Here is a 24,733-nt window from a genome sequence, read left to right as displayed (position 1 = left end):
CTTTTTTTTTAAGGGTGGAAAAGTTCAGTAAAACTAAGACATCAGTTGAATCTACCAGCATATGCAGTATCATGTATCCATAGTCCCCCACTTCTAAGGAAAAAGGAGAGAGGTCAACTTTGTTATCCCTTCGAAGGACTATTTTTCATAAATCAAATAGGAAAAAATTTCCTCCCACATGTAAATTTTAATCTCTAACACTTTGAAGGTAATGTGATTATGTCTCAAAATCACTACATGGTCAAGGTTCTACAGTCATATCACTTTCGAATATGGCCACTGCAGAGTTCCTTTTGTCTAGCCATTACTTTGCTCTGAGGGAGTCTCAGTAACTTTTTTCTTAATTTATTTTCAACCCCTTTTAAATTCTTTTTCTGTTATACATGTATTTCATTTTTTAAAAGAACATTTCTTTATGAATCATATTGGGAAAGAAAAATCAGAACAAAAGGGGAAAACCATGAGGAAAAAAAAAAGAACAAAAGTGAACATAGTAAGAGTTGATTTACATTCAGTCTCTGGATGCAGATGTTTTCCTTCCAAAGTCTATTGGGATTGCTTTGGATCACTGAACCACTGAGAAGAACTGTTTTTCATAATTGATCATTGCATATTTTTGCTGTTCTTGTGCACAATATTCCTGGTTCTGCTTGTTTCGCTCAGTCTCAGTCTGGGTAACTCTTTCCAGGCCTTTCTAAAATCAGCTTGGTCATCATTTTTGATAGAAAATATACTATACTCTTACACTCTCCCTCTCCCTCTGTGTGTGGGCGCTTGTGCTCTGAGTGTATTGTAGCTCCTTACTTGCACACCCTCTGACTTTGGCTAATTCTCCAGCACCTGTAGGGCCTGCGTGTGTGCAGAAGGGAGAGCAGTGGGCAGCTGGGACTAGACTTGCCACAGCCCTTGGGTTTGTCGGCACAGACGGACCTGGATGAGAGAAAGCAGCCTCCCAGCCCCTTGTGTTTGGGGCTCATCCACACCCCCAGACTCAGCCAAGGGGCCTGAGCTTCAGCTGCGGGCACTGTTGGGGAGGCTCCCCTCCACTTGCAGGGGACTCCTTGGCCTTGAAGGGCCCGGCCCTGGGGCACCTCCCGTGGAGGGCACCCCAGGAATTCCCCCGGCTGCTCACAGGCTGAGCCCTTCAGGGGGAGCGGGAGATTCATCATTGCTAGTCAGCACAAACACGACTCAGTTTACTCGAGTTTGGGGGGAGGGGGTACCCGAGGCTGGCACAGGGTTATCCCGTTTTAATCGCACCTGTTTAAATTCTAGATTTTTGTGAAAGCTGGAGACAAAGTAAAGACTGGAGACATCCTCATGGTCATGATAGCCATGAAAATGGAGGTGAGTGAAAGGGACCGCCACCAAGGGCCCTGGTTCTGGCCTCCTCCGGCCCGTAACTCGGCTCCCAAAGCTGCAAAATGGAAGGGGCTGGCGGGGTCTGGATGGGGCCCTCTGGGAGGCTGCTGCCCCGGGCCCTGAGCGGTCCCTGTCCTTCCGGAACCCCGCCATTCCTGCCTCTTTCTAAGCTCCCAGGAGAACCATCCCTCACTGGCTACAACAGGCGCTCCCAGGCTGCCTGACCCTGAGCAAGAGCAGGGAAAAAAGGGTTTTGTTTGAAAAAGCAGCTGCAGCGCTGGATCTCAGCCCGAGGTGTTTGTCCATTGCTCACAATTCTTTGTCACCTCGGCTTCTGCGGGGCAGAAACGACCCCTAGCTTGGCCGTGGGCGACCCCATCCCACCCGGGCTTTCCGCCTCGGCTTTGCTTCGAAATGGGCCGGGTTTGTGGCCGTTCGAGGGTGCGGGGGCGTATTGGGCGCCCGCAAGCTGCCCGGCTCTGCTGGCCGGAGGCCCGGGTGATCTGCCAGTTTCTCGTGCCCTCCCGGGGCTGGGGCTCACCGGGGGCGGGAGCTCACCGAGGGGGGCTCACCGAGAGCGGGGGGGCTCACTGAGGGCCGGGGGCTCACTGAGGGCCGGGGGCTCACCGAGGGCGGGGGCTCACCGAGAGCGGGGGCTCACTGAGGGGGGCTCACTGAGGGGGGGCTCACTGATGGCGGGGGCTCACCGAGAGTGGGGGCTCACTGAGGGGGGCTCACTGAGGGGGGGCTCACTGAGGGCTGGGGCTCACCGAGGGGGGCTCACTGAGGGGGGACTCACCGAGAGCGGGGGCTCACCGAGAGCGGGGGCTCACCGAGGGCGGGGGCTCACCGAGGGCGGGGGCTCACCGAGGCGGGAGGGCTCACTGAGGGCCGGGGGCTCACCGACGGGGGCTCACCGAGGGCCGGGGGCTCACCAAAGGCCGGGTCTCCCCGCAGCACGCCATCAAGGCCCCCAGGGACGGCACGGTCAAGAAAGTGTTGTTCCGAGAAGGTGCGCAGGCCAACAGACACGCCTCCTTAATTGAGTTTGTGGAAGAAGACTCGGAGGAGCCGGCTCCAAACTGAGTCTGCCGGACCCTGAGTGCAAGCTTGGCCCTGCGCCCGCACAACGTGCCTTCCTGGCTCTCCCGGAGCCGCGACCTGCAGCACTTTTGTATTCGCCGCCATCTTGGCTTCCGTTACTCTTTCCTACTGGAAATCAGGGACTTGGAGCCCATCACTATTTGCTGTCAGAAAGATTTTAAGTTAATAAAAATTAAACGGATTTTGTACAACCAGAAAGAGAAACGGATCCACGTTTTTCATTCCGTAGATTTGCGGGAGGGAGAGCGGGAAGCCACTGGGTGAGAGTAAAGCGCCGTCCTTCAAGATGGTCCCGTTGGACGCCATCAGCGCTTCCAAACGTCACTAGGCGGCTTCTCCCTGGCTCTCTTCGCGGGAAAGCTTCCTATTTATGTTAAAGATATGACCCTGGGCAAGTCACTTAACCCCAGTTGCCTCAGGAAAAAAAGTCTTTTCTGTGATTTGTGGGCTTCCGCTCAGAGCTCTGGCTTTCCCTTCCTCAGGGGACTTTGTTCTTTCACGTACCAGCCCTTGAGTGGGTCCGGGAGTTGGCTGCAGGCCCTTGCCATCCCCCTCTTCCCCAGTAATTTTTTCACTCTACAATCTCATGGTTTATTTTGGAGTATTTCAAAAGAGAAAAAATGATAAAATATTATTTCTAACGTATGAATTGTTTGATCAGTGACTCATACAAAAATACATTTTTCTCCTACGGAAGGATCTGGGAAATACTGGACTAAGAGAGTGGAGATCTGGTCCAGTCCTGACTCTCCCGCTAACATCTCACTAATTTCTCTGTCTCCGGTTCCATATCTACAAAATGAAAGGGCCCGATTAATGATTTCTGATGTTTCTCCCAGCGCCAATTAATCTTCTTTCATTTTTGTCCTTTTCATTTTTAAAAAAAGATTTCATTGTATCTGTATTATAGGCCAAAGTGAACTTTCTGTTCCGTGTGATTCCTGCCCATTCTACCTGCGTCATTCTCTGTATCTGTTCTGTGAAAACTATGACTAAATCTTGGGTAGGGAGAATGGTAGATGCATAAGTGTTATAAATGCACTTGTCCTTTGAGTTGTGGTTCAGCCCACCATCTTAAACAAAAATTAAATTACTATTTGAAACTAGGGAAGTCATTTAACCTCCAATTGTCTTCCCTTCCACCCCACACCCCCAAAATGATGGTCAATAAAAGAAAGAAATGCTTTTATTTAAAGGAAAAAGTACATCTGCTTAAAAGGGGGCAGGGAAAGTCACCTGCCTTTATGAATAAGTTTATAAAAAGGCAATTTCTCTACCATACTTATACACTTGAATGTTTTGTCTTAGGGCAGAAAAAAAAAGGAACACTTTTATGATATCAGAAATGCTAGTTTAACATTTTTCCTCCAGGACTCTTATTAGAAATCTCTCCCGTATCCACACTATGTGATCTCGACCCCTGAGTCTGCGTGCGTTCAGTAGATCATCATTACTCATGATCAACCATCATAAGTTACCATTCAACACTTTGTAGGTATATTGTATATCGCTTTGTATGTGTCCCCACCCCCAGGAAGAGAAATTGAAGATAATGGGGGCCCTTAAGAAAAAGACAGCCATAGGATCAATGTTTCAGAATCTTATCATGGAGCTGGAAGGGACCCCCTCAGGCCATATTCACTGGTCCGTATCCAGGGTATGATACAAAGCTGTACTTTAGGAACATTATTATTATTTTAATAATAGCTTCTTATTTTCAAAATATATAGTTTTCAGCATTCACCGTGCAAAACCCTGTGAGGACCATTAGTTATTACTATAATTCCTGCAATCAGGAAGCCCTGGTGTTCTCCACTGAAGAATTAGTTTTATCAGAGAACCCCCTGACTGTGGTTTTCTGGGTGATGGATCAAAGCAGGGAAAACAAGGAGTGAGTTAGAGGAAGAAGAGGTGATGAGGGTCGGGGAGAAGAGGGATGATTGGACCCCACCCCTCTTCCTTGCTGATTCTCAAAGGAAGACAGAGTTAGAATCCTGCCTCTGGCTTCTCCTTTACCTCTCTCAGAGCTTCCTCATCCATAAAGTGGAAATAACAGTGTCCATGATCCCCTCCGAGGCAGACAGTGGTGCAGAGGCTTGTAATCCCAAAGGCTTGAATTCAAGTGCTGCCTCAGGTACTTAGCTGAGCTCCCCCTATTTCCACATCCATAATACGGGTTTAATGCTAGCACCTACTTCACAGGACTGGTGTGAGGGTCAAATGAGATAATATGTAATCCTCTGAAAGTACTTTTAAAGTAAAATATTAAATTTTATTATTTTTATATAATATATAATAATATATATAATAAATATAATTTTATTATTAAATAAAGTAAAATATTTCATGAGGTTTTTGTAAGGTTTAAGACTATATACATTTATATACAATACATGTACATGTATACATACATATATTCAAGACCACATACATATGTGATGTGTGTGTACATACATATATGTATTCCTACGTACCTGAAACTACATGAATATATGTGAAATATAATACATGTGATATATTACATTATACATCACATATATTAAATATATGGATATTTATAAAACGTTTTGCAAACCTTAAAGCCTGTAGTTCACAAAATGTTATCTGTGGACTCCTTTCAGTGTTCAAGGTTCAAGACCCTTTCAGGGAATACTTGAAGCCAAAACTATTTTCATAATAATATTAAGAAATTATTTGCCCATCAAAATACTCCTCCCTTTTCCAACTACATGTCTGTATGAGGCCAGGTTTTATTTATAGACTTCAACCAAAATAACTCGTCAGCGCAGACTGAGTGCCGAAGCAGATAGGAAAGTCCAGCTGTCTTTTTAAGAGCCTAAAGGAGTCCCAAGACCAAAACGTTTGTGAATTGCTGCCATAAAGAATTATTTTAGTTATGATCATTCATGTCTCAAAATTAACCAACCAAAAATCAGAAGTGGGTTAGGAAACGAAATCTGTGTGACACACTGTGTGTGGTGTCCCTCTGGCCTCCTGCAGTAGTTTTATATGTGTTCAAATACTAACTGCTGTTTCCCACATTTGTGACCTAGTCACAGCTGAGGGCCTGTTTCCTCCTCTAAAATCAGGAAATTGGACCATCTAACTTCCAGGTTTCCTCCAGAGCTAAAGCTGGGATGCCCAGGAGAAAAGCCACGCCATTGGGGAGACAGACCCTAACAGTCCATTACAGAAAAGAGGAGTCCTTAGTTCTGAGATTCTCTCCTCTTCCTTACCTTCCCTCACTCGCTAGTGCCAGTCAGCTGGAAGTCTGGCAGGTCACTGCAATCTCGGCCCCCCATGGCCTGTCTGCTGGCAAACGGCCTGAGGAAGCGGCACCAGTGCTGGACAGAGCCCCCGGCTCTCCTCCTTTGGCCTGTTAGCCTCTGACCCCACATGCAAAGACTTTGATCTTTGGGCATGCATGCGGACTGGCATTTGGGAAGAACGCCCAGTAAAGTCTACCAGTTACATACTCACTTTCTTCTGCTGACTCGCCAGAACCTAGGGTATGTTTGCCCCTTCAAGGTTGAACAATAGCAGTTATAAATGCTTACTATATGCATTTGTTAAACCGTAGGGATACTACTCCTTCCCTCTCCCACTGACTGTAACTCCCAAATGTCTTTCTCAGGAATCGTCAAATTATTTGGCTAAGATGTGTATGGCCTTTGTATAGTCTTAACATTTTTTTTGCTGCTATTAAAATATTTACAGTGTCACTAGTAATACTTTGCACTTTCTCTTGCAGTTTTCCTCTAAAGATCCCCTGGATAGCTCTCTGAATATTAATTCCCTAAATTCCTAAGAATTTGATTCATTCTCTGAGTAGCCTGGAGTTGCTCTACAGAGAGTAATTTTCCCTTTCTTGCCCATTTTCAATGAAAAAATACTTATCTACAACTGGTCACTGCCTCCTCCCTTTACTTCTGGGGTGCTGCTTTTGTCTTGGTTCTTCTTTCCCAACCATTTTTGGTAGTTTCATTTACCAAATTCTCTCCCTCTTTATTAGATGTCCCCCAAGTCACTGTCATTCGCACTTATTTTCTATTCTTTCTTTTTTCTTCCCAACTTCATCAGCTCCTTTGTGGTCAATTATTAGCTCTATGCAGATGATTCCCAGTTCTGTATTGCTAGACCTAATCACTGTCCCAGAGCCTCTTCTTTTCTTGATCCTACCCTCCCTCAACTTCTTATATCTGCTCCCTTTTCCCCAACTTTCAGAGTGTCTTCCCTGGTTCAGTGTCCCCGTGGCTATAATTTACTAAATATTCTATTACTTTCTCTAGTTTTCCCTTTCTTTCCAAACCATCCTCCAAGCAGATAGCTGCCATGTTGATAATGGGATCCCATGATGATGAAGGGATGGCTCCCTTCCCTCTCAGAAATCTTTTCTGATGACATCTAAAATCTTTCACTTAGAAGCGATGGTTCTCAAAACCTGGCTCTGGCAGCACTTGAACTCAGGCCTTTGGGATTCCAAGCCTCTGTACCACTGTCTGCCAAACTTAACAATCTTATTTCCTATCACTATCCTCAGTCTCCCATTCTGGGACCCTGAATTGATGAGCATTTATCTGACCCAGATCTAGACCCACCACACAATTTCCCGATTTTCCATGGCCATGCTGCCCTGAAAAATCCTCCACTCTATCCCACCCCTTTCCACCTCTAGTTGTGAGAATAAATCAAATTCATGTCATCATTTCCAGAAAGGTTTTGAGAACCATAACTTCTAAGTGAAAGATTTTAGATGTTATCAGAAAAGATTTCTGAGAGGGAAGGGAGCCATCCCTTCATCATCATGGGACCTCAATATCAACATGGCAGCTATCTGCTGGAAAGAAAGGGAAAACTAGAGAAAGTAATAGAACTCCAATCATCATCCCTCTGAGTCCAAAACAAAGAAGCAAAGTCTTTAAAAACAGGGACTATCTTGCTATGCTTCTGGTGGCTAGCATATAGTGAGAGGCAAATAGTAAGTTCTTAATAAATGGCTTTTTATTCAGTCATTCTGTATTCTCGATTCCAGCCCACCTGATCTGCCACTTCTTCCTTTGTACACAATATTTTGTGAATCAGTCACTAAACACATATTAAGCACCTGCTATGTGTCAAGCACTAAGACAATACACAAAAGTAAACTGAAAGTAGGAGAGGGGGTCTTGGATTGGAAGAGAGGCAGGTACATGGCATGGAGCATGATGTAAACGTGCAAAGTGCAGCCAGATGGGAAATGGAGAGATGGCTTACCTGGATAACTTCCTTCCTTGGAAGGTGTGGGAGGAACTCTCTATTCTCCAATCAGAGAGAATGAGGGACCACAAGGGCAGAGGGAACTGACTGATGAGGTGAGAGTTCCAGGGCTGAAACGATCTTAAAAGATAAAGATGTTCCTGGATTGTCTCTCATAACTTTGCACAAGTGGACCCTCATGTCCAGAAAGCTTTCCCTTTTTGCCTACACTCCTTAATATCCTTCAAATTATAGCTTAAGTGCCAACTGCTAAAGGACTTCCCAGATCCTTCTACGATTTTCACTTTCTCTTTAACATTACTTAGCATAAGTGTTTCTACTGGGCTTATACCCCAAAGAGATACTAAAAAAGGGAAAGGGACCTGTATGTGCCAAAATGTTTGTGGCAGCCCTGTTTGTAGTGGTTAGAAACTGGAAATTGAATGGATGCCCATCAATTGGAGAATGGCTGGGTAAATTGTGGTATATGAATGTTATGGAATATTATTATTCTGTAAGGAATAACCAGCAGGATGAATACAGAGAGGCTTGGAGAGACTTACATGAACTGATGCTAAGTGAAATGAGCAGAACCAGGAGATCATTATATACCTCAACAATGATACTGTTTGAGGATGTATTCTGATGGAAGTGGATCTCTTCGACAAAGAGAGCTAATTCAGTTTCAATTGATCAAGGATGGACAGAAGCAGCTACACTCAAAGAAAGAACACTGGGAAACGAATGTGAACTATCTGCATTTTTGTTTTTCTTTCCAGGTTATTTATACCTTCTGAATCCAATTCTCCCTGTGCAACAAGAGAACTTCTATTCTGCACACATATATTATATCTAGGATATACTGTATCCTATTTAACATGTAAAGGACTGTTTGCCATCTGGGGGAGGGGGTGGAGGGAGGGAGGGGAAAAATCGGAACAAAAGTGAGTGCAAGGGATAATGCTATAAAAAATTACCCTGGCATGGGTTAAAAATAAAAATAAAAAAATAAATAAATAAAATTACTTAGCATATATGTAACTGCATATAAATTGCATCTCTCTAGTAGAATATACATTCCTCAAAGACAGGAATTATTTCTTTTTTTCCTGGCATCCCCAATACCTTATACCATGCTTTGTATATATTAATCACTTTTGCTAATCAAATTGAACTTTCAATCATTTGGCAACTATTTCTTTCACACCTACTACGTGCAATCCAACATTTTTATTTGTTTATTTTTAGCTCATAACATCAGTCCTGCATAAGATCTGGTTTGTTTGGTTTTTTTTCAAGCAGAAAGGAAATATTGGCTAAAAATAATGACCATAGTAGGAATTTTTGGAATCTCTTTCTTGAAATTTCCAAATAATCATTTTTAATGTCCAGAGAATAGGAGAAATAGCTTGGCTCAGTGGAGAGGATGTTGGGTTGTCATTGATATTGTGTGTCCTTTGTTCCAGAAGGAGACCATGACATCAGGAAGATACTGCTGTGACATGTGAGTGAATTGGATTTGATTGAGGGAGGGCAGTTAGCCTCACTTTCTCCTCCAAAACCATCTGAGTCCAATGGGCAGATATAGATCAGCACGACTGGAGATGGCTCTGAATGCAGTGGAACACTTGGCTTTTTTAAGCTAAGGCCTTTAACAGGTCTCAGTTTGATTGAGGCAATTGCTTTGGACCTAGGAGTCAGAAAGATAAGAAATTGAATCTTGTCTCTAACACTGACTAGCTCTATGACCCTGGAGAAGAAGACACTTTAAAGGACTTGGAACTCAAAGCCATCTGACATCATCCCTTCCCACTCTCCATCTGTGATCCTTTAAGAGTGGGATCCAAGGGGATGCTAGAGGGAAAGGCTAGTCTTTTGCTTCTTTCTCCCTTCCCCTTTTGCCATCACTCCCCCACACCATTCTTGATCAGAGAGGTCAAGAAAAGGAATCACAACTCAAGTTCCCCTTAGCTCAATGTGGAAGTTTCCCAAATTGCCTTTAGAAGCAAGCTCACGCCCAACAAATGGGCCTCTCTGTTCCTGCAATGGAATCACAGGATACTTTCATTTCTTTCTGCGACTTTCTGAGCCTGTTGTGAATTGGAACAATGATTGTAATGATATTTAGAACATTTCAAGCTTAGAAAACAACAAAGGAGCCTTTGTGCCATTAAGTTAGCCATTGTTTCATGATCTTGAGTCATTTTCACTCAACCAATGGAATAAAGAAAGAGCTTTGTTTTTTTTGTTGTTGTTGTTGTTTTTTTTGCCAATAACACAAATGAAAGATTTATGGAGCATCTCCTTTGGAAATAATAACAACATTTATATAATGCCTACTATGTGCCAAACACTGTGCTAAGAACTTTACATTGTCTCATTTGATTCTCCCTCCAATCCTGGGAGGCCGGTGCTGCTATTATTTTCATTTTATAGATGAGGGTCACATAGCTGGGAAGTGTCTGAGGCTAGATTTGAACTCAGGACTTCCTGATTCTAGACTTTCTATCCACTATGCCTTTGTTCAGAGGGGAGGATCTCAAATGTAGCATGGACTAACTAGATTTTAAGTATAGAAAATAATGCCAAGAATTTTGATAATTCGATAATTAGATCTGATTACAACATCTGCCTTTTAAAAATCCAGTTCTATTATGCTAGAAACCTGGAAAAATTCTGATCACAAATCTGGTCACATGCTCTAGGTCTTCTGTTTGGGGAATGGCCTGTTCAAGCTCAGAAACTAAAAGGTTGATCACTAAGTGCCAATTTTGCATTTTTCTTAAGATTCTTGCTAAAGAAATTCATGAAGATTGTAATCTTCTGTGGTATGGAGCATTTGCAGTCACATGGGTGGGAAGAGTCTGGGATCTTTCTCACTACTGAAATCACAGATTATCAAGCAATGAAACAAGTATATCATTCAGTATTACAGTTCTTAAAGCACTTGCATAGACATCTCATTTTATCTTTACAACAATTGAGTGAAGCGGACAAATTGAGATCTATTTGGCACATGATGAAAAGACTAAGTGAAATTATCTAAGGTTATACAACTAGTAAATTGTGAAGTCAAGTCAAGAATCCAAGTTTTGTGGCTCAGAGTTCACTGTTTTTTATATAGCCATATTATATATCAATATTCAAAAATTCTTAATACTAACTTGTACTCTCAGGAATGGTGGGTCCCTATATTCTCAGGCTGGGGTTGGGGCTAGCAGTTTAGACTGCATTTACTCTTTGGAGAAACCATCTAGCAGATTAATTTGATCTAAGCAACTTTAATTTAATGGTCTTCTTGTGCCAGAGAACAGTCTCTGCCCTCTGTTTTTGTGCAGTTTCTATTTTAAGGCAATTACGGTTAAGTGACTTGCCTAGAGTCACACAGCTGTTAAGAATATGAGCCAAATTTGAATTCAGGACCGACTGATGCCAGGGCCAGTGCTGTATCCACTACACCAACTTAGATGCTTCCTCTTTGTTTTTTTAGGCAGTTTCAGATACATGGCAACCCATCTGATATACTTTTCTTAAGATGAAAAGAAATAAAGTATTTTTTATTATAGCTTTTTATTTACAAGATATATGCATGGATAATTTTTCAGCATTGACAATTGTAAAACTCTTTGTTCCAATTTTTCCCTTCCTTCTCCCCACCCCCTCCCCCAGATGGCAGGTTGACCAATACATGTTAAATATGTTAAAGCATAAATTAAATACAATATATATATACATGTCCATATAGTTATTTTGCTGTACAAAAAGAATTGGACTTTGAAACAGTGTACAATTAGCCTGTGAAGGAAATTTGGACAAAAATAGAGGGATTTTGAGTTCTATGAGTGGTTCATAGTCGTCTCCCAGAGTTCTTTTGCTGGGTGTGTATAGCTGGTTCAGTTCATTACTGCTCTATTGGAACTGATTTGGTTCATCTCATTGCCAAAAAGGGCCACGTCTATCAGAATTGATCATCATATAGTATTGTTGTTGAAGTATATAATGATCTCCTGGTCCTGCTCATTTCACTCAGTATCAATTCATGTAAGTCTCTCCAGGGCTTTCTGAAATCATCCTGCTGGTCATTTCTTACAGAACAATAATATTCCATAATATTCATATACCACAACTTATTCAGACATTCTCCAATTGATGGGCATCCACTCAGTTTCCAGTTTCTGGCCACTACAAAAGGACTGCTACGAACATTCTTGCACATACAGGATCCTTTCCCTTCTTGAAAATCTCTTTGGGATATAAGCCTAGTAGTAACACTGCTGGATCAAAGGGTATATACAGTTTGATAACTTTTTGAGCATAGTTCCAAATCATTCTCCCGAATGGCTGAATGTAGTCACAATTCACCAACAATGTATCAGTCTCCCAGTTTTCTACTGGGGAAATCCCCTCCAACATTCTGCATTATTTTTTTCCCTGTCACTCTAGCCAATCTGACAGGTGTATAGTAGTATCTCAGAGTTGTCTTAATTTGCATTTCTCTGATTAATAATGACTTAGAGCACCTTTTCATATGGCTAGAAATAGTTTCAATTTCTTCGTCTGAGAATTGTCTGTTCATATTCTTTGACCGCTTATCAATTAGAGAATGACTTGACTTTTTATAAATTAGATTAAATTCTCATATATTTTGGAAGTGAGGCCTTTATCAGAACCTTTGACTGTAAAAATGTTTTCCCAGTTTATTGCTTCCTTTCTAATCTTGAATGCATTAGTTTTGTTTGTACAAAAATTTTTTCAATTTGATATAATCAAAATTTTCTATTTTGTGATCAGTAATGGTCTCTAGTTCTTCTTTGATCATAAATTCCTTTCTCTTCCACAGGTCTGAGAGATAAACTATCCTGTGTTCCTCTAATTTATTTATAGTCTCATTCTTTATGCCTAGGTCATGAACCCATTTTGATCTTATCTTGGTATATGGTGTTAAGTGTGAGTCAATGCCTAGTTTCTGTCATACTAGTTTCCAATTTTCCTAGCAATTTTTGTCAAACAGTGAGTTCTTATCCCCAAAGCTGAGATCTTTTGGTTTGTCAAATATTAGAGTATTAAAGTTATTGACTATTTTGTCCTTTGAACCTAACCTATTCCACTGATCAACTAATCTATTTCTTAGCCATTACCAAATGGTTTTGGTAACTACTGCTTTATAATATAATTTTAAATCTGGTACAGCTAGGCCACCTTCATTTGATTGTTTTTTTTTTTTTCTTCATTAATTTCCTTGAAATTCTTGACCTTTTGTTTTTCCATATGACCTTTATTGTTATTTTTTTCTAGGTCATTAAAATAGTTTCTTGGGAATCTGATTGGTATAGCACTAAATAAATAAATTAGTCTAGGTAGTATTTTCATCTTTATTATATTTGCTCGCCCTATCCAAAAGCATTTAATTTTTTTCCACTTGGTTAGATCTGATTTTATTTATGTGGAAAGTGTTTTGTAGTTTTGCTCATGTTGTTCCTGATTTTCCCTTGGCAGATAGATTTCTAAATATTTTATATTATCAGTTGTTACTTTAAATGGAATTTCTCTTTGTAACTCTAATTGTTGGATTTTGTTAGTGATATATAAGAATGCTGATGACTTATGTGGGTTTATTTTGTATCCTGCAGCTTTGCTAAAGGTATGGATTATTTCTAATAGTTTTTTTAAGTAGAATCTCTGGAGTTCTCTAAGTATACCATCATATCATCAGCAAAAAGTGACAATTTGGTTTCCTCATTACCTAGTCTAATTCCTTTAATCTCTTTCTCAACTCTTATTGCCAAAGCTAGCATTTCTAATACAATATTGAATAGTAACGATGATAGTGGGCAACCTTGTTTCACTCCTGATCTTATTGGGAATGGGTCCAGTTTATCCCCATTATGTATGATGCTTACTGATGGTTTTAAATAGATGCAACTTATTATTTTAAGGAAAAGTTCATTTATTCCTATCCTCTCAAGTATTTTTAATAGGAATGGATGTTGGATTTTATCAAATGTTTTTTCTGCATCTATTGAGATGATCATATGGTTTTTGTTAATTTGGTTATTAATATGGTCAATTGTACTAATAATTTTCCTAATATTGAACCAGCCCTGTATTCCTGGTACAAATCCTACTTGATCATGGCTGTATGATTTTCTATAATCTTTTTGTTAATATCCTATTTAAGATTTTAGCATCAATATTCATTAGGGAGATTGGTCTATAATTTTCTTTTTCTGTTTTCAACCTACCTGATTTAGGTATCAGCACCATGTCTGTAGCATAAAAGGAGTTTGGTAGCATTCCTTCATTCCCTATTTTTTCAAATAGTTTATATAGCATTGGGGCTAATTGTTCTTTAAATGTTTGGTAGAATTTACCAAATTCACATGTAAATCCATGGTCCTAGGGATTTTTCCTTAGGGAGTTGATTAATAGCTTGTTCTATTTCTTTTTCTGAAATGGGACTATTTAAGCAATTTACTTCCTCCTCTGTTAATCTGGGAAGCCTATATTTTGGAGGTAGTCATCCATTTCACTTAGGTTATCAAATTGAAATAAAATATTTTGAAAATAGAATTTAATAACAGAAAATTCATTCATATTTTTCTTATACAGCATAATGAATATGAAAATATGTTTAGAAGAATTGCACAATGTTTAACCTACTATCTTACTATCTATGCTTACTATCTAGAAAAGGAGAAGAAGAAGAGAATGAGTAGGGGAGGAAGGGAATAAAATTTGGAATATGAGGTTTGCAAAGGTGAATGTTAAAAACTATCTTTCCATGTAACTGGAAAAATAAAATGCTATTAAAAAAACTTAATGTATAATTTCTTCATATCATAGGTATTTGCAGTTCAACAAATGTACCATCTACTCCTCACAAAGTGGGGTTAATTCTGGCTGCCCAATGCCTATGCCTGCAGAGAGTAGGAAGGTGCTACTATGTGAGAAAAGCTTCAAGAATAATCCCAGAATTTTCCTGTTGTCAGAAAACAAATCTAGTTGGTCAGAGAGATTTGGTATCAATAGGTTGAATAGTAAATGATGACTTAGAGCTTGTGACCAGTTTTGTAATCAGATTTTTTCCCCAGGTTTCCAGCATAGTAGAATTGGATTTTTTAAAAGCAGATATTATAATCAGATCTAATTACCCATGAAACTAGAATGTAAAATAATCTTGTATATCTCTTTTTAGCTTCCCCAAGGATAGTAGTAGCATGGCAAAAGAGAGGGCAAAGGTTAAGGATCCCCAGTTTTGAGACCATGTAGTATAGTAGCAAAAGTATTCAATTTGGATTCAGAGAATGTGAATTTGAATCCTTACTATACCATCTACACTTTGTGAGTTTGGACAATTACTCTCCAGTTTTAAGTTTCCCTTTCTGTAAAATCAGATATTTGTACTGGATAACATCTCAGATCTCCTCTAGTTCCAGATCTAGGATAATGAACATAACTCTTGAGTCTTTTAATGTGAATTCTCTGTCTAACATTAATACATTGACAAACAAAAAGAAAATTTTATCATTTTTGAGAAATCAAGACAAAAAGGAGGTGGGTTATAGATTCTCCTTGGAGGGACAAAGAACAGATTTTGGACCCATAAAAGCAGCATTTCTTGGGACACATGGTCAACTTGTCACATAGTATCAATGACAAGAGTAGTCTAGAACAAAGCTTCTTAAACTGTAGGTCTCGATCCTATATTGAGTCACATAACTAAATGTGGGATTTGAAAAAAAATTGGTAATAATAAAATGTGTCAAATATTCCACCAAGATTTAATTCTTTAAAAAAAATTTTTATTATATCTTTTTATTTACAAAACATATGCATGGGTAATTTTTTCAACATTGACCCTTACAAAATTTGTTCCAAATTTTCCCCTCTTTCCCTCCACTCCCTCCTCTAGATGGCAGGTAGTCTAATACATGTTAAATGTGTTAAATTATATGTTAAATCCAATATAGGTATACATATTTATACAGTTACAAGATTTAATTCTTTATGTAAAAATAAACAAGCCGTGCATCTCATTAGTATATGTTTGTTTTACCCTTGTGAATGGTAAAATAATATGTATACGAAAGAATTGCTTTAAACTAATTTTCCTTATTATTTATTATCAGTAAATGTTTTATTTGTATACTTATTTTATTATACCTATATACTAGAATTGTGTAAAAATTTCTAAGGTGAAAAGGGCTTGCGAATCAAAAAAATTTAAGAAGTCCTGGTTTAAACGATCATCATGAAGATAACTTCAACTTAGATGTCAATATCTGTTGCAAAGTTTCCAAAAGCAAATCTCTGCACATTTTAATATATAATGACTTTAATGGAAAGGTAGATATAGGGGAGGATGGCCAAGAACATATATGGCTTAGGTTTAAGAGGAAAAAGAAATTAAATGCTATATAAACTACTCAGAAGCTTTGTATGTAATACATACATACATACATGAATATTTCCTTCCAGAACAAGGTCAGAAGGACCTGGATATGATGAAACCCAATAGAATCACAAAACATGAAAATATCCTGAGACTAACTCCTTAGTCCCTAATTTGCTTTACAAGAAAGTTGGAATGATACTTTAGAAAACAAAGCTGGACTAAGCTAAGAATAAAACAAGGAAATTCATGTGAGAGTCACTATCACTTTATTTATTTTTTTAATGAGATAACTTCGGGAAGGGGAGAGATGATTTCTACAAGCTATCATAGGGAAAGTGTTTAAAGAGTGGGAAAAATTACAAATATTATTTCCCCCCAAAAGGGAATCAAAAAGAAAATCATTAAGTGTCAACCTTGTTTTTACTTTTTCATCTTTATAAAATCTACATTAGAATGCTCTACATATATAAAATATGAAAGAAGAAAAAAGAAAGGGATTTTCAAAAGATTATCTATATCAGATTTCATCTGTTCATTCTCACATTTGACAGAAATGGATCAGGAATGAATGCAAGGTTCTGCTGTTTATTTTTTGTTGATTATAACATATAAATAGGTGGCTAGATAGAGAGACAAAATAATTCAACTGCAAAAGCCAAGTAGCCTCAAAGGCTTTCCTTTAACAGTCTCTCCTTCAAATGTTAGCCTCTTACAAGATTCTTAGCACAAATTTGTTTAATAACCCTATAGTTATTCATGTCAAATAAGGCATAAAGCAGAAAAGACATTTACTCCCCAAATGTTTTTTCTTGTAATAGAAGCTGTGTTACCTTGTATTAATTCTGTATGTGTTTTGTTACCTCCTCTGTTAAAATGTAAGCTCTTCAGAATCAGGAGAATAATTTCCACATTCACAACAATGTTGTTAAAATGAGCATCTTTGAAAGACCAAATATCAATGAAATGATCTACCACTATTGCAGAAAACTGCTGAGAAACATGGTATCCACAAAGAGGAAATGGACTCAGGATACAGAATTAGTTCAAACATAACCAATGGGGGAATTTGTTATAAAGGTTTCTTCTTCATTGAGGGGGAGGTAGGAAAAAGAGAATGAGGTTTTTTTTTTTTTTTTTTTTTTTGGTAATTAAATTAAAAAAAATTTAAAGCCACTGACTTTTTACTTTGTCTTTATTCACAGTATCTTAACACAGTAATGCTGACACATAGTCAGTGCTTAATAAATACTTGCTTGCTTGATTACCCTGTGCAAGTTCCAGATAGAAGACTTTTCTATAAATAACGAAGAGTTCCAAAGGTTCTTGTTTGTGACTGATATGGCAATTATATTGTGCTTCAGAACACTATAGGTCCTTTTCAATGAGTTTCATGGTTACTCAAATGAGATTAGTATTGTTCTGATATCAGAAAAATAAAATGGATGAAAAAATGGCTATTGTCCAGACTTCAATATAGTTGAACAATAGATTTAGTTAATATCTTGAGGTGTGTCTCTGTGTGTGTTTCTGGGTGTATCTGTATGTCTGTGTCTGTATTTATGTATTAGTGATTCCCATATGCTGCTTCTTGGCAAGTATTAAAATTTTTTAAAAATACAAAAGTCATGGTTATAAGTAGATTGCAGAACATTGCCATCAATCAATAACATATTTTGATATATCATTCTGAAAACGCAGATCACAACCCAATGGGCTCCTTTTTATCCTGTGAGATTATTACCTATATTCTCTACCCTCACCCCTGAAAATAGTTCACAAGGTATCTATGTGTTTCATCTCTCACAACAATGCAACATCAGAAAAATATTAGTTGAAAAGATGAGGTTTTGTTTGAAGGAAAAGTTTAGGGTCATTAAAAGCACTACACAATTCCCCAAAGGCAACCCAGCTGCTTTTCTTCTATTGTGTTTTATTAATCCACAATGTCTATTTGAAATATATGTACTAATAGGCCAACTGCATGGGCTATTCCTTTAACCACATGTCATGGTATGGACAATAGACATTGTTATCCACTTAGTTTTTCCTGTGTGGATAGTTAATTTGAACCTTTCTGAATTTATGGATCTCATTTAGGAGCTTTTCTGATATTTTAGGACTATATGAAATTAGGACATCATTCACTAGTAGGAACTAGTAGGAACTGTAGTGAAAGCCTCTTCCATTTTGTCATTGCTCTGAAAGCGCTCTTTGACAATAGCAAACAGCTTTGACAAGCATGCATTTTCCTGTTGGTATCTTGCTTGATAATGATAATTATCTGATTGTTAAACAAAGTTATTCCTGTTTGTCATATATTTCCAGGAAATTTGAATGATTTTAACGTAAGCATAATAAACATCTTATTGGAAGAGAGCCTTTCAGGTAAAATTTTATTTAACTGAATCAAATTATTATTTTTTTAATAGTCCACAAATAATTGGATCTTGTATATTCTATATCTCAATCTGGGGTGTGAAAAATGTGTGATCTGAAAAGGAGGTGGCCTGTTCAGTGAAATGAGAATAAGAGAGTACCCACAAAATGGAAAACCTGGAGAATGACCTCCAACACATTAGATGGATCACCTATGAAGGAACCACCAACAGGAATTACCAGGATGAGAAATAGCTTCCTATTACCTTTAGCAACAAATATAAATGCCTCTAGTTGATATTTAAAGCTCTTTACAACCTGGCCTGTAGTCATTATTCTAATTTTCTTACAGATCCCTGCTTTCCATACACTCTTTAGTCGATCCATACTGAGCCACTCATTATTCCCAATATACAACACTCCATCTATCTCTATTTGCACTGACTGTCCCCCATGCCTTGAAAGCAATGAACTCCCTCTTCACCTCCACATCTTAGAATCTTTTTGTTTTTGTTGTTTAGTCATTTTTCATGTGTCCAACTCTTCCTGACCCCATTTGGGCTTTTCTCTGCAGAGATCCTAGAGTCATTTGTCATTTCCTTCTCCAGCTCATTTCACAGATAAGAAAGCTGAGACAGACTTAAGTGACTTGCTCAGGGTCACCTAATAGTATGTCTGGGATTAGATTTGAACTCAAAATGTGTCTTCCCAACTCCAGGCCAGACATTCTATTCAATGAGCCAGCTAGGCTTCCTTCAATACTCTCAGGAGGCCTTCTGCAGTAGCCCTCTGCGCACCAACTGCTAGTCTTAAAGTTATTTGGATTTGAAATCAAATGTCGTGGGTTCAAATCCTGACTTTTGAACCCATGACATTTGATGCACCTGTTAAGAGTAATGCTTCTTGTGATGGGGGATTAGTTTTGCTTTGTGTGTGTATAGCCCCAGAATTTAGCATACACTTATCGCTTAGAAATGCTTTTTGACTGAATAATTATAATCTGCTCCTGTGAAGGATCACCCATTTAAAAAAAGTCATAGACCATTTGTAAGAAATTGTCAGAGTACAAAGATTAACATTAGCCTTTTTCTCTACTTTCTGGACTTATAGAAGTACAATGATAGGTTATAATTGTGATTGGCATTTCCTCTAGCATAATCAGTTAATTTTTCCAAATATAGCTCAAGTTTTCTTATTGTTAGACTCTTCTGTTAACAAACAAACAAACAAACAACCTGGAAAGACTTATATGAACTGATACGACATGAAATGAGTAGGAGCAGAAAAACATTGTATATAATAGCAGCAATATTGTAAGATGATTAATTGTGAATGACATAGCTATTCTCAGAAATACAATGATCCAAAACAATTCTGAAGGACTTATGATGAAAAATGATATTCATTCCCAGAGAAAGAACTGATGGAATCTAAATACAAATTGAAGCAAATTTTTTTAAACTTAATTTTTGTTTTTTTTCCTGTTTCTTTTTATAATATGACTAATGTGGAAATGCATTTTGCATGACTACAAATTCAGTGAGGGGAGTGGAAAGGGAAGGAGAGAATTTGGAACTCAATATTTTAAAAGCAAGTGTTAAAAATTGTTTTTACATATCATTGAAGAAAAACTAAATACCAAATAAATGGTTTTTTTAAAGGAATAAAAAAACTCTCTTAAATTGTACTTTTTAATAAAAAGCAAATCAAACACTAGTTACTAGGAACTAAAAAATCTGTATTTGCTTGTTTTTGCTTTTCTATCTCCAGAGCCTAGCACTATAGCTGACATATGGGAGGCATTTAATAAATATTTGTATATTTAACTTAGGTTCTTGCTCTAGCAATGTGTCTCTACTCCACCAAAATTAAGCTCTTTTTTCATTCTCCAAAATTCCAAGCCCTGAGCTCCTTTGTTTTTTGCTATATCTTAGAATCTGTCCTGCTTTGTATGAGAGGACACAGGGAAGGAAGAGATGTTTATAAGGAGAGCTAGTTATAATGAAAGTCTAGCATGTCTTTTAAAACCAGGCCATGAGGAGTTTGGAGATAAAAACAGAACTGAGCCCCTGTAATAGGTTTATATGAGCATTTCCACAGGACTGGTAGCTCTCTAATTCTTTAGAATGAAATTATCCATTTGGAGCTATAATCAAAATGACTGGCACCAGCACAGTCTATCAAAGGACCCTGGAATAAGCAATACTGGGAATAGCTACCTCTGCTAACATCTCCTTTTCTGTTTTCATTTTAGTTTGCCTGGCATTTGTCTGGGTTGTTTCCTGAACAGTAATTACTATAAACAGGTAGACTGATCTCAACTTAGATATCCATGGTAAAGCAAATGAGGAATATGTTTAAGAAAAATTCTATTTCATTTTCCCAGATAATGAAACTCAGAGTGTTTTAGTTTCTCCCCTTCCTATCCCGACATTTCAATACAATTTACCCAGGAAATTGCTTTGATTTTACTTTTTTTTTTTTAATATTATAAAACCATTTCAATGACATACATGCTTGTGATTACATGATAAAGAGAAATAGCATGATATAATGGAAGGAGTATTGGACTCCATCCCCAACAATGAATACTTCTGTGACCTTGGAAAAAAAAGCAAATCTTTAATTCTCAGTTTCTTCACTTCCTGGTTGTGTGACCCTGGGCAAGTCACTTAACTCCAATTGCCTCAGGGGAAAAAAGATTGCTAATGTAATAGGGCACAGAAATGTTGCACGCAAATGTGAAAAAGGCAGAAATAGCCAATGTATCCTTTACAAATCAGAATGCTAAAAATAGTAATCCATTTAGGAAGCATAAACAAAAGACACAGGTTCAAAGATAGACTTTGTGACGAAATCTTAAAGAATGAATGGGTTAAAGAATAAATCATAGATAATAGTTTTTAACATTCATTTCTGTAAGATTTTGTGTTCTGAATTTTTCTACCTCCCTCCATTATCTCATCCCTTCCCAAGATAATAATCTGTTATAGGTTAAATATGTACAATTCTTCTAAACATTTCCATATATGCCATGTTGTGCAAGAAAAATCATACCAAAAGGGACAAAACTACAAAAAAGCAAACAAAGAAACAAACAAAAAAGGTGAAAATCCTGTACTTCAGTCTGCATTTAGTATCCATAGTTCTCTTTCTGTATGCAGATGGTATTTTCCATCCCAAATCTACTGGAATTGTCTTGAATCACCGCATTGCTGAGAAGAAACAAGTCCATCACAGTTGATCATCACATAATCTTCTTATTGCTGTGTACAATGTTGTCTTGGTTCTTCTAACTTCTCTCATCATCACTTCATGTAAGTCTTTCCAGGCTTTTCTGAAATCATCTTGCTCATCATTTCTCATAGAACAGTAATATTCCTTAACATTCAAATGCCATAACTCATTAAGCCATTCCCCAGCTGAAGGATTTTCATTCAATTTCCAGTCCCTTGACACTACAAAAAAAGAGTTGCTACAAACATTTTAGCACATGTGGGTCCTTTTCCCTCTTTTATGATCTCTTTGGAATACAGACCCAGTAGCAACACTGCTAAATCAAAGGATATGGACTGTTTCCTAGTTCTTTAGGCATAGTTTCAAATTGCTCTTCAGAATTGTTGGATCATTTCACAACTCCACCAACAATGCATTAGTGTCCCAGTTTTTCCACATACCCTCCAACATTTATAATTGTCCGTTCCTGTCATCTTAACCAATCTAACCTCCAGAGTTGTCTTAATTTGCATTTCTCTAATCAATAGTGATTTAGAGCATGTTTTCATATGACTAGAAATGGCTTTAATTTCTTCATCTGAAATGTCTGTTTCTATCCTTTGACAATTTATCAGTTGGGGAATGACTTGTATTCTTATAAATTTGAGTCAATTCTCTATATATTTATCAGAAACACTGGTTATAAAATTGTTTTCAGATTTCTTCTTCCCTCTGAATCTTGGTTGCGTTGGTTTTGTTTGTGCAAAACTTTTAAATTTAATTTTGCATGTCATAATGTTCTTCATTTCTTTGACCATAAATTCCTCCCTTCTCCACCAAATCTGACAGGTAAATTATACCTTGCTCTACTAATTTACTTATAATATCATCCTTTATATCTAAATCATGAACCTATTTAGATTTTATCTTGGTATAGGGTGTTAGCTGTTGGTCAATAGCTAGTTTCTGCCATACTTTACAATTTTCTCAGCAATTTTTTTTATTAAATAGTGAATTCTTATTCCAGAAGCTGGAATCTTTGGGTTTCTCAAAAACTAGATTACTATACATTTTAAACAATACATTGACTATTGTGTCTTGTATACCTATCCTATTACATTGATCTACAACTCTATTTCTAAGCCAGTGCCAAAGGGTTTTGAAACATGTGCAATCATTTTAACATTTTCATATTAGTCATTTTGTGAAAGAAAAATCAGAACAAAAGAAAAAAAAAGAGAGAAAACAAAAAAGATGAAAATAGTATGCTTCAATCCACATTCAATCTCCTTCCTTCTCTGTCTAGATGCAGATGGCATTTTCCATCCCACATTTATTGAAATTATCTTGGATCAATGTATTCACAAATTATTTTTTTAATTGAGAAAACCCTTCAGAATCCTTTTATATAACAATATAATCATAATCCCTACAAGTAATAACTAATTAAGTATTTGTTGGATAGACCTAATTAGGTTTAATATCTAAACCAGGAAAGTATAAATTGCAGAAATAGAACTATAGACCAATATCATCAATGACTATCAATCCAAAAATTTTAAATAAAATCTCATTGAATAGACTTCAGAGAATCATCCAAGAAATTATTTATCATGAACAAGTTAGCTTTATCCTAGGAAATACAAGGATGGTTCAACATTAGGAAAACAACAGAATCATATTAAAAACAAAAACATCCCCCTAAAACACATAATTATCTTGATAAATACAGGGAAACATCTCTAACAAAGTAGATCATTTATGCTAGAAATATATCCTACAAAGTATAAATACAGATGGACCTTTCTAATATCATGAAAAATGTCTTCTAAAACCAAAAGCAAATATTGTATCCTATGGGGATAAACTAGAATCTTTCCCAGTAAGAGGAAGCTGGATAACACAGTGAACAGAGTGCTGCTGTACCTTCAGTCAGGAAGACCTGAGTTTAAAATCTGGCCTTATTGCATCATTTGATGTGATAGCAAAGAATTGGAAGTAAAGTAGATGTTTACCAATTGGCTAAACAAATTGTGGTACATAAATTAGAAAATTATTCTGCTATGAGAAGTGATAAATATGATGGATACAGAGAATCATGGAAAGAGCTATATGAACTGATATAAAATAAAGTAACCAGATTCTTCCCATCCCCCCAAAGGAAAAAAAAAACCATATATACAATGATCACAACAATGAAAATGGAAGGAACCATAAACTATCAAAGGTACATGTTGCAAAATTACCAAAAAAAAAAAAAACCACCAAAAAACCCACAAGATTGGCCCCAAAGAAATGAGAAGATACTTCTCCCCATTTCCTTTGGAGATAGGAAGTAGATGAGAATGGCATATTATATATATTTTCAAACTCTTCTGATGTATTGATCTTGGTTTTGCTTCTTTTTTTGTTTAAAAGTATTAGTTATTATATATGGAATAACTCTCTGGGAAGTGGGAAAGGGAAGGATACTGGGAGAAAAGTTGGTGTAAAAAAAAGTATCAATAAAAAATAAAAAAAGGAAATGAAGGGGCAGTATTAATTGCTCTTTAATATTCTTTCTAGTTTGAATATCCTATTATGAGCTGCCCCTACTATGAGCTCTATGAAATCTGCATGGATTACAGCTTCAGTTAGTGGCCTCTCAATCCTATTGATTTTTTTAAATTTAAGATGTCTTCATTACATTTCATTGCTTGCTGTAATGTGCCAACAAGAAAGAAGAGGATTTTAATACAGAACTGTGAAAATATTGGGATGGTGGGCATGGAATATGTGCTGATGTCATTTGGCTTATGAACTCTAGATCATATATAGGGGCCTATATACAAGAATGGAAATTGATTGAGCCAATCAATAAAATTCCTACCCCCACTTAAAGTGTCAAGATGCTACATCATAATACCTTAACTAGGTAAGGACACTTCTCCATTGAATCAATCAATCGGGCTTTAGATTAGGTGCCAAAATGTCCTTTATCAGTTTAGATGTGTGGAGAGACAAATTGGAGTGACATTACATAGGCAGTGTGTTTAGAATGACTGA

General features: G+C 37.5%; 1 protein-coding gene across 2 annotated transcripts in view; it reads left to right on the top strand.

The window, feature by feature from the left end:
• Positions 1-2,670, top strand: part of MCCC1 (methylcrotonyl-CoA carboxylase subunit 1) — a 46,053-nt gene extending 43,383 nt beyond the window's left edge. For both annotated transcript variants that reach the window (XM_051983245.1, XM_051983246.1), the window contains 2 exons: positions 1,276-1,347; positions 2,320-2,670. In XM_051983245.1, the coding sequence (XP_051839205.1) occupies positions 1,276-1,347; positions 2,320-2,448 (201 nt within the window). In that variant the 3' untranslated portion in view covers positions 2,449-2,670. The remainder of the gene's footprint in view (positions 1-1,275; positions 1,348-2,319) is intronic.
• The last annotated feature ends 22,063 nt before the right edge of the window (positions 2,671-24,733 follow it).

The sequence above is a fragment of the Antechinus flavipes genome, chromosome 3, assembly GCF_016432865.1.
Source record: "Antechinus flavipes isolate AdamAnt ecotype Samford, QLD, Australia chromosome 3, AdamAnt_v2, whole genome shotgun sequence".
In the NCBI taxonomy this organism is placed as follows: domain Eukaryota; kingdom Metazoa; phylum Chordata; class Mammalia; order Dasyuromorphia; family Dasyuridae; genus Antechinus; species Antechinus flavipes.
This window is presented reverse-complemented; position numbering and strand designations above follow the sequence as displayed.